Source organism: Athalia rosae, chromosome 4 (genome assembly GCF_917208135.1).
Source record: "Athalia rosae chromosome 4, iyAthRosa1.1, whole genome shotgun sequence".
Taxonomy (NCBI): Eukaryota; Metazoa; Arthropoda; class Insecta; order Hymenoptera; family Athaliidae; genus Athalia; species Athalia rosae.
The window spans coordinates 5,618,017-5,628,290 of NC_064029.1; the positions used below are offsets into that span (position 1 = coordinate 5,618,017).

The 10,274-nt window shown below is 39.8% G+C and overlaps 4 protein-coding genes across 7 annotated transcripts; 2 read left to right on the plus strand and 2 right to left on the minus strand.

The window, feature by feature from the left end:
* Positions 1–94: 94 nt before the first annotated feature.
* LOC105692705 (charged multivesicular body protein 4b) lies at positions 95–2,212 on the plus strand. The gene is made up of 5 exons (XM_012412082.4): positions 95–461; positions 790–967; positions 1,093–1,352; positions 1,456–1,550; positions 1,727–2,212. Exons 1-4 carry the CDS (start codon positions 281–283, stop codon positions 1,512–1,514), a joined length of 678 nt encoding a protein of 225 aa, XP_012267505.1. The 5' UTR covers positions 95–280; the 3' UTR covers positions 1,515–1,550; positions 1,727–2,212.
* Positions 1,416–6,693, minus strand: LOC105692704 (pyruvate dehydrogenase phosphatase regulatory subunit, mitochondrial-like). 3 transcript variants are annotated; one of them, XM_020856152.2, is made up of 13 exons: positions 6,552–6,693; positions 6,018–6,241; positions 5,627–5,951; positions 5,307–5,570; positions 5,047–5,209; positions 4,670–4,957; positions 4,242–4,544; positions 3,951–4,090; positions 3,656–3,861; positions 3,428–3,569; positions 3,096–3,365; positions 2,819–2,994; positions 1,416–2,681 (listed from the first exon to the last, which is right to left on the minus strand). In XM_020856152.2, exons 3-13 carry the CDS (start codon positions 5,876–5,878, stop codon positions 2,423–2,425), a joined length of 2,463 nt encoding a protein of 820 aa, XP_020711811.1. In that variant the 5' UTR covers positions 5,879–5,951; positions 6,018–6,241; positions 6,552–6,693; the 3' UTR covers positions 1,416–2,422. The 3 variants fall into 3 exon arrangements, with proteins under 3 accessions (XP_020711811.1, XP_012267503.2, XP_048509877.1); XM_012412080.4 differs by having other exon boundaries at positions 5,627–5,858; positions 6,018–6,422; XM_048653920.1 differs by having other exon boundaries at positions 5,627–6,241.
* Positions 6,205–8,269, plus strand: LOC105692707 (dual specificity protein phosphatase 3). Of its 2 annotated transcripts, XM_012412086.4 has the most exons (5): positions 6,205–6,353; positions 6,630–6,871; positions 7,053–7,240; positions 7,423–7,646; positions 7,703–8,269. In XM_012412086.4, exons 2-5 carry the CDS (start codon positions 6,842–6,844, stop codon positions 7,897–7,899), a joined length of 639 nt encoding a protein of 212 aa, XP_012267509.2. In that variant the 5' UTR covers positions 6,205–6,353; positions 6,630–6,841; the 3' UTR covers positions 7,900–8,269. The 2 variants fall into 2 exon arrangements, with proteins under 2 accessions (XP_012267509.2, XP_048509903.1); XM_048653946.1 differs by lacking the exon at positions 6,205–6,353 and having other exon boundaries at positions 6,730–6,871; positions 7,423–7,592.
* Positions 8,177–10,136, minus strand: LOC105692706 (60S ribosomal protein L13). Its single transcript, XM_012412083.4, has 4 exons — positions 9,984–10,136; positions 9,270–9,419; positions 8,921–9,170; positions 8,177–8,804 (listed from the first exon to the last, which is right to left on the minus strand). Exons 2-4 carry the CDS (start codon positions 9,410–9,412, stop codon positions 8,538–8,540), a joined length of 660 nt encoding a protein of 219 aa, XP_012267506.1. The 5' UTR covers positions 9,413–9,419; positions 9,984–10,136; the 3' UTR covers positions 8,177–8,537.
* Between the last annotated feature and the right edge of the window lie 138 nt (positions 10,137–10,274).

Here is a 10,274-nt window from a genome sequence, read left to right on the forward strand (position 1 = left end):
AAACATGCTTTAAACTATGAGTAATAGAGGGCATCTTTGATTACTCTGTCAGTAGGGACCACCTGAGCTCTGTACCATTGGGCGGGTGATGAGTCATGACGCAAGAAGGGGGGAACATGGCGATTGTCGGTTGGATTTGCGAACAGGGGCACGGTAACGAAGGTCGGAAGAGACCAAAGTGAAACGACGTTGACTTCGACGCGTTGTGCTATTTCAAGTATAATTTAATTCAGGACTAAACTATTGAAGGATCTGGTGTCTCGTATAATCCCTTAAAAAGATGAGTTTCTTTAGTAAAGTGTTCGGTGGTAAAAAGGAGCCCGTTGCTCCTTCAACTGCCGAGGCAATCCAGAAGTTGAGAGAGACTGAGGACATGCTTATGAAGAAGCAAGATTTTCTAGAGAAGAAAATTGATACCGAAAAACAAACTGCCAGAAAGAATGGGACGACGAATAAACGAGGTAACTGCAATAATCCGAATTTTCTTCGCCTGTCCATGCTCATGTAAATTCTTATAATGTTCAAATCTTGATCTTTTGCCATATATTGCATACCATCAGCTGTCACTATGACGTTGTTCGTTTTATTGGTCTTTCGTTGAACGAAATCAAGTATGGCTCCACAAGTTAAATTACTCATTCAAAAATAAGTGTTATCCTTGTCTATCAACACAGCGATTTATGGACACGGGACATGAATTTTCATTCTTACTATCTTCGATGTCCATCTACTAACAATTTCTTTTTCATAGCAAAGATAAGCTCCACTTGTAAAATGATTCATTTTTAGCTGCCATCCAAGCGCTCAAAAGGAAGAAGCGTTATGAAAAACAATTACTGCAAATTGATGGCACATTGTCAACAATCGAAATGCAGAGAGAGGCTCTGGAAGGTGCAAATACCAATACAGCGGTCCTTACCACCATGAACAGTGCGGCCGCTGCTCTCAAGGCTGCCCACCAACACATGTTAGAAACTTTTCTCTCTTGTTTACAGATTATGTGTCATATATTAGTTTACCTGCTTCTGATAGAAATTCAAAGTAATTTTCATTCCATAAGAATGCGAAAAAGTTTTTTATATTTTGATTCAGGGATGTGGATCAAGTACATGATATGATGGATGACATAGCTGAGCAGCAAGATGTAGCTAGAGAGATATCAGATGCGATCTCCAATCCAGTAGCATTTGGCCAAGATGTGGATGAAGATGAGCTCGAAAGAGAACTTGAAGAACTTGAGCAAGAGGAACTGGACAAAGAACTATTAGGAGTTGGTGGCATTACATCTACTGATGAACTTCCAGCAGTTCCAGCCACTTCGGTGCCTACCGCCCCTTCAAAAGCACGATCAAGTAAGTTTCGCTTTTCATAACTGTAAAGCAGGATGTAAATATCAGTAAGCATTCTGCAATGTATCATATCTCATTGTCAATCATTTATTTTCAATTTCTATAGAAGCCAAAGCGGAGGACGTTGATGATGATCTTAAAGAACTGGAATCATGGGCATCTTAAAGGATTTAGTGCAATTCTTAATTAACCAAACGGAAGGTAAATATAGCAAGAGGAACTATTGGAGGCAGTATAAAATGAACGAATAATGAAACATCATTGGCTAATTAGATCGTTGCCTCAGCTGGAACAGAAACGTATTGATATCAACACATGCTGTATCACCCCTCTGCATGGTTTATCCCACAGCATATACATTCATACCCATATTCTAGGCATAATCCACCTATACTTTCAATTGTATCTCATAGCATCAAGCTATTGGAACGCAATTGCATTGGTGAACAAAATTTTTGGAAACATTGCCGGAAACAGGGCAGATTCTAGCCTTCAATAGTTCAACCTTTGAAGAAAGGTAGCTTTCAACTGAAAACGGCGATATCTGGCCAAGGCCACGGATGAGCCCCAGACACTGTCATTATATGGTAAATAACCAACAATATACAAATATGACTACAACCATTTAAGCCATGAGATTTGTCGCGTTACTGTACATAGGGTGACTGCTTTATAGATCATAAATGTAATTCGTTTTTGAAAATTGCCTTAATCGCATATATGTATACAATACATATTTATTATATACATGTAACCGAGTCTGTAATTAGCTTAACTTGATCTAACATTGCTCTGATAAGCTTGTTTCGCACAATTTGCCGAGACACCTACTGTTTAAAATAAATATAACATGGTAAACAAAATGTATGTACAGCAGAAGCATTCATTTCGTTCTGCTTGATATTCATCTAATTTGACGATCTACAGGTTCACAAAAACGGTAAAATTTCATATCTATAGAAACTAACAAATTCCACCTACAATGATTGTCTACTAATTTAAAACGAATTGCAGTGATCAATCATGTTATCCTAATGAACGAATGATGGCTTGAAAAGGACACAAATAGAAATTTAAAGCAGTATGTCACTCTGACACGCAGCAACTGGTGTCGGTGTGTACTTCTTATTTAGCTTATTGAGAGCTGGAGAAGATAACGGATGAACGTGAGGCTTAGCAGGAAATCTCCGTCCTGCAATATCAACTTCGTAGCGAGCGTTTGGATCCATTATAAATTCAGTTGTTATCGGGCTCATTTCATCATATGTTTGTCTCAGTCCCGGCAGTCCAATAAATCCCAAACAAACGAGTTTGTCAATTGCAAACCCATACCTAATCAAGTGAAAAGTATGCTGTCAAAAAACTGCAGAGGAGCCCAATTCCAACTGAAGATTAATTTAATCTGTCAAGCTGATACATTGGTCTGTATTATATTGATCTCACTAATCGTAGTTTCATTAATATCCTACCCTGCTGATGTGACCGTGCCAACATATCTGTCATTTCGATACAGAGGTTCGCCACCCCATGGCCAAACGTCCTTATTCGGATCCAGTTCACCACCCAAGACAAACAGAATTAATCGTTTCCTCACCCCTTGCTCTTTTTGGTGCTGCAGTGCAAACTTTCCGATGAAATACTCTTTCTGTTTCAATCAACAGACAAATACACCGGGGTTGGTCACACATGAGAATTACGAAGAGTACTGAATTGAAAGGGTCTGAACAGTAACTAGGACGAACTTACATCTAATTTGACGCTGTACCCATTTCCAGTTTCATATGGCGTTACATATGGGCTCAGCTCCTCAGCCCAGAAAGGAATGAATCTCTCTATTCGCATGAAACGTTGTGTCAATACCCCAACATTGCGCACACCGTAATCCTCACCGACTGCCATCAGTCTTGCATAAACGTGCAAGGCGTATTCGGATGGGATATAGAGACAATATCCCGGCTCTCCAGTGTGCGTAAAAGCCATCACCATTACGTCAGAGGCATATCCAACATTCACTTTCTGCAAAACCGTGTTAAGCAATGGTTTCAAGTTGTGTACCTATTGAAAAAAAATTTTCTTACTTTGTGTGTAAAGGGAGAGAGATTAATATCGGAGTTGGATAACTCGGACATCAATTCAGTTGCCTTTGGACCCACAACATTGATTACGGTATATTTCGAGGTAACGTCATTCAAGCCCACCGATCGATCAGAAGGTAAATGCCTGAACATGTTTCAAAAAATAATTACATTTATTCAAGCTTTACAAGTAAATGATCTCTATAATTCTGATATGATGTGTGCTCTTACCTTGACATCCATTGATAGATACGAGTTTGTTGGGATGTAGGGGAAACCATAAAAAAGCTGTTGTCCGTTTGACGAACGAGCATACAATCATTTTCGTAGCCACCCCGCTCATTTTGCATACCTGTATGAACTATACCGCCCACCGGTATATTAGCATCATTTGAGCATAACTGCTGCAAATAGTCGACAACTTCCGAACGACTAGACTGAAATTTCAAAATTTCGTCAAAGAAGCGAATGTTATCGTAAAAGTCTAATTCCTAATCCTAATCTTGAGTCATCGTATGTGGCTCACCGTAATCTCAATTTTGGAGAAAGAGCTCATATCAATTATTCCAACTCCTTCGCGGCAGGCAAGGAATTCTTCTTTCATAAATTCAAAGAATTTTGGTTTGTAAAAACTGCCTGGTGGCATTTCAGGTTTTTTGTCACCTCCTGAAGAATAACAATGGACAATAGGTTGCTCTCATTGAAATGAACCCAAAAGTATCAAGTCAAAGGCAATTTAAAAACTTCGTAAGTTTCTACTTTACTGTTGTAGTATTCGAGTATCAATTTGTTTTTGGGAGCCAATGCAAGTACTCACTTCGGTAAGTAGAATCAAAGTAGAGTGGTCTTTCGTAAGCCATTTTTATGCCGAATACGGCACCTTGTTCTTCCAACACTGAATACAATGGCGAGCAGCGTAATTTTCTGGCGTACTTGTATTCGCACTGGTGCGGATATAATATAGCGTAGTGTCGACCTACTACTTCTTTTATTCTCTGTTGAAGGTACTGTTTGTTGTTGTGCAGATCCAAGAATCTTTGTATGTTGAAGGGAAGTAGTTCTTGAGTTGGTTCCCCCTTCATTAGCCATTCAGCAATAGCTTTACCGATTCCCCCAGCACCTAGTTTCAGCCCATCATGAATTAGGTGATATCCCAACACTATGTTTCAACTACAATGTGCATCATAGCTAAAACTTTCACGTTTGTTAGTAATTCAGAAGATTTTATACATATGTATAACTCACCTTGCAATGAATTTCCATTCATACCAACGGCAATGAAATAGTTCTTCACCTCTGGACTTTCTCCAAGGATCCAACGGCCGTCTGGTGTAAAGTTATCCGGGGAATTATAAATAGTAGGCTCTCCCATTTCTCTAAGTATGGGGAGACGGTGTTTCGCTCTTTCCCAGAGCGGCTTCCAGTGTGATGGATCATCTTTGAGGTGGCGATGCCATTCATTTTCCGGAACATTCCCTTCTCTGCCAAAAGCTGGTTTTGCTTCCCGTTCAAACCAACCAACCATCAGACCACCTGATTAAAGCCAGAACAGTTCTTGTACTAACTGGAATAGGACTAAAATGGAAATAGTCGTCATGTGAGAACTTGAGCTGTATGGGTACCTTGCCATTGACGAGCATACGAGTATGAATCGAAGTCGCGTATGCACGGTAAATTAGAATTCAACTCAGGGACCATAGGTGGTGTAGTTGCATAAAAATGTTCTGCTGGGTACGCCGGAATTCTGACGGGGGGATTGCACCGCAGGCCTAATTCTCTTGCCCACTACAATATATAATTAGTTTAATAAACTTTCCACCTATACAAGCATACAAACATACATTGAGTCGTGTTCTAATCAATGGTATTTTATGCCACTTACCATTCCTGCACAATTTACAAAATATTCACATGTGATATTGCCATGGTTCGTTTGAATACTTTTAACAACTTCATTTTCTGTAAACACCTCCTGTACTCTACAATTCTCTCTATAGCGAGCTCCACCCTGTTTTGCCAGTTTGGCTAAGGCATGACAAATAGCACTTGAATCGGCAACAGCATCTTCAGGAACCCAAACTGCTCCCTCCAAGTCATCAACGTGTAAATAAGGGTGTAGTCTCTTCAATTCCTCTCTTCCGAGAATCTAAAGTCATGGAATGAATGTGAAAGAGCCGGAGTGGCTGGGCATGGATAGCGTACCTCGCAGTACAATCCTGTAGGGACATTGTAAGCTATTCTTCTTTTGAGGGCGATTAGTCTATCTTTGGTTTGTGCCAGGTTTATGCTACCACATTCCTTCATTCCAATGTCAAATCCCATCTCTTGCAATTGTCGATATAATTTTATACTATACATTATTATATTGCGATGAGCTATGGGTTTGAACAGACCAAGTGTCCCAGAACCAAAATGGGAAGTTCCACTTCCCACCCTAACAAAATTAATATTCATATGCAGATGTTATTGTAGATAGAACGGAACATGTATTGATGGTGAAACTTCAGTATCGACTAAAACCGCATCGCTAAAAGAAAATCTACTTGATCATTGTCAAAGATTATTTGGAAACGGTTGGCTTGCGTAGACCTACCTGGCTTGTTCCAATACAAGTACGTCATTCCACCCATTTTGTACTAGATGATATGCAACTGAATTAGCAACAGTCCCCGCACCTGCGATAACAACCTGGACTTGCGATGGTAGTACTGACTCGTTGGCAAAGAGCGAAGGTGAGGAGCAGAATGAGCGCAACAGTAATGGACCCAGGGGTGCCCAAGTCCACCTGGGCACCCTTTCATTTTTGCAGGTTAAGTCCTGGAATAGACGTTCGTTACCAGCAAAATTCCATCCGACCGAATTGTGTAGCAAGCGTAGGCACCCAAGACACCCTCGGCTGAACATTAACATTCACTCGATAGGACCAAAGGTATCCAAGTGTGAACTTTATCTCTCTTCGGTTATTGTGCAATGAATTGTGAGTTAATGTGAAGAAAGTCTGGAAGACATAATAGATGCTTCGTTCGCTAATATCTAGGATACTACATACACAAATCGGCAAAACCAGCCGTCTTCTATTTATAGTTATTAATCGACTAGTATAGACCGTAAACAGTTTGGAGCGCACCTGGAGTATATTTCCACAGTAGAATTAGATTCCCACACGCGCATTCCATGGCTGCTAAGGTTCTCGCGACGTTTACAGTCGGGTGCTAAGTGGTGCTAACCAACGACTTCGTCAGTGCTAACTCTGCCATCCTCTTTGATGCTCCGGAACACAGACCACTTATAAGGACTCCGGTCTACAATGGGTGCGATTTTCGCGAGTATTTGACGGGTCTGACGTCACTATACGGAGTGTGAAACTGAAAGTTTTGTTCATACTGATGCTAATTGGTCAATGCTGAGAGTTTGGCCATGGAGAGCACGTGGCGGGACAGGGATCGGGTGAGGATTTGAATTTTCATAATTACGTGCATGACTTCACAATCCTGTCACCGACCTGAATATTTTCAGATGCCTTTTTTCAACGTTATACAACTGTGCTACTTATTGAGCTGTAAAAATACACACTGACAAAAGAGTATGTGCCCCATTTGTAATATTATAGTTTCATGACTTGACGCAGGACTTTCAAAAACATTTGATCGATGGTGAGACGACTATTCAGGATTTAGTAGAGGTTCTCCACGATACCAAAACAAACTTTCAACTCCTATTACCTGGATTCACTGATGAAGATGACAGCACAATTTGGCGTAACCAGAAAGATATTGACTGCGATGAAGTCTATGAAAACATCTATATCGGGGATGCGTGAGTTTTGGTTTCCAATTACAGAAATCACCATATTCTGAGTTACCGATTGCAAATATCCACTGCATGACATACGTTATTGAACAAACCTTACCTTTAATATCATTGAAACTAACATTGTTACTGTCAGTTAATTACATACTATTGTTTTGAAGTTGGATTGATTATGCATGTTTTTGCAGGGCAACTGCTAAAAATAAGGAATACTTGAAAAAGTTAGGTATAACACACGTTTTAAATGCTGCTGAGGGCAAAAGATTTGGATTTGTGGATACTGACAAGAATTACTACAAAGATACCACTATAAAGTATCTGGGTCTACCCTTAGCTGATCGGCCCTGGATCTGTATAAGTGAATATTTCTACACAGCCTCCGCATTTATTGATGAGGCTATATTGCAAAAAGGTAAATGCAAAGTTTCAGCCTGTCCTATAATCTAACAATATGATAATTTTCTTCAGGAAAAGTGTTCGTCCATTGCATGATGGGAATATCACGCAGTGCAACATGTGTCCTTGCCTACCTCATGATCAAGAAACAATTACTGGCTGCTGAGGCGGTTACAATCGTTCGGCAGAACCGGGATATTTATCCAAATGAAGGATTTTTACATCAGTTGGCACAACTCGATAACCAATTGCGTCGGCAACGTTTGTAATTCGTAATGTAATGACTCATATTTTCGATCAAAGTCACTGACCAATACCAACTATGTTTCAATGATTGGTGTCAGCTCAACAAGGTTCATCTTGATGCTTGTAATTGCAGCGTGGTTTTTCTAAAAGGTTTTGAATTAAACTCACTAGATTCAAATACATAAATTGATATAAATTCTTGTATGTCAGTAACACATCCGTAACATTCATACATATTGTGATATGTGTTAGAAACGTCTCCAATTACTGACTCTAGTAAGTCAAAAAATAGATCAAATCTCATAATAAGCATATCAAATCTATTTAGGTATATGCATACATGACGTGTAATATTATGTGTAACGTTGGAATAAGGGAATCTTCAAAATGAAACGTGAGGGTCTATGAATTTTAATTGCTTTCAGTACCCCTACATCCCGCTAAACTCAGAAAATTTTTTACCTACTATTATGAATGTGCTTCGGTCTATCTTGAATTATTTTTGCTTAGAACTTATGAGCTACTTATCTGTTCTTTCTATTCACTCTGAACTATTATTCTATTCTCCCCAATAACGGGACAGTTGGTGGAATGACAAACCATAATGCTTGACTTTTTTTTTCAATTACTTTATTATTGTAAGCGAAAATGCGCACCTAAATTACTTCTTGGCTTTTTTGTCCTTAGGAGCCTTGGTAACGTCGTCAGGATTTTCAGCTGCATCCTTAACACGTTTCGCTCGAATGCCAACAAGGCGTGCATCTGCTCTAGCCTTGCGCAGTGTTATGTAAGCAGAAAACTTCTTTTCGTCTTCTGTAACGACGCGTGCCTTGGCTTTGGCAGGTGCTTGATGTCTAACAGGCATGACCTCACCCTTGAGTTGAGTTGCAACCTTACGTTCCTCCTCTGTAGCCTCTCCCTTCTTGATCTGAAACATCGAAAGTATATTGTAACAGCTTTTTTTATGTGGTATAAAAATCCTCTTTACAAGTGGAGGAAATTATGTATCCCATAAGCAGGTAGAAAACGAAACAAGATACATACCTTCTTTTCATTGATTGGGAACAGAATCAACCTGGCTCTGTACTCTTTCAGGCGCTGAGCATTTGTCTGCAAAGTCTCAACGGACTTGTTACGCCTGCGGTGATCAACAGCAATACCAATAGTTCTGGCAAACTTTTTGTTAAGCCCAGCACTTTTCAATTCCTCTAAGGTGAATCCTTTGCCTGCCCTAACCTTGGAGTGGTAGCGGAATGTTGGGCAATGGACGATAGGCCTCAGCAGAGAAGCTGGTCTGTTTGTCAATGAGAAGTTGAATTAATATGTATATAATACTAAATGAGCGTTAAAGCACATTAGTCCTAAAGAACAGGAACAATTGAACAGGTATTACCTGGGAGCAACAGAGCGGGCTTTCTTAACACGATTCTGTCTTCGGCGATATTTGCGCGCTGGTTGATTAAACCAGGTCTTGACAAATCGTTGCCAATCCTTGTGGAAGTGCCCATTTGGGATCATGTTGTTGCGCTTACCCATCTTGACACTAGGACATAATGCAACAAGATTATGTTCAACAATGTCAAAGCTCAGCTGTGTAATGAAAAAATCAGTAAGATTGTGAAGTGAGTGCTAAGAACCGGAAAAAGAATATGATGGCAATTGATCTTCGTCTACGTGGCAAACAACATATTCTGAAAATTATCTCAGATTATCATACTTGACACTACACAGAACAAAGTTGGGTTAGGTCAGGTCAGAGCTAGATTGAGAGGTTGGTCCAATTTCTTCGACTAATGCCTTTCAAATTTATCGTTTGATTACGAAGTACGTAAAAATACACGATCAACATTTACATTATACTCGAACTCTATGCCACAGTAGTATGATAGCCGAATAGAAGTGAAATCCAAGCAGTCAACAAGAGGAAATCTTGAGCTCTACAATCGAAGTTACATGTTAGAAAACTCAGTTGCACTGGGGATGAAAATAATTAGCGCGAATTAAGCAAATCTGATCAAGTGAGCATTTGAGCGCATTAAGTCTATAGAACCGATGGTTGATTGCATAGATAACGTTTGATTGTTCGCTGAGAAAACATCCTCAATACCTCGTTTAGGGTTGACGCACCGGAAAAAGAGCGAACCAGAGCGAACTAGAAAACACGCACTGAAAGACGGAAGTAACGATGTCAGTAGGCTCAATGCAGAGGAATCCGGATTCAAAGTAAAGTTTAAAATTTAGGCAATACACAGGTGAGAGCAAAGTTGATCCGCTGTAATGCGAGTATCGTACAGTTTAAAATTTATACGTTATTTATAAGCTAAGAGAATAGATTTTCGCTGAAGGTTACCGTCTATCGGTTACTAATGTGGTTATGAATACAAAATCGCATATGCAG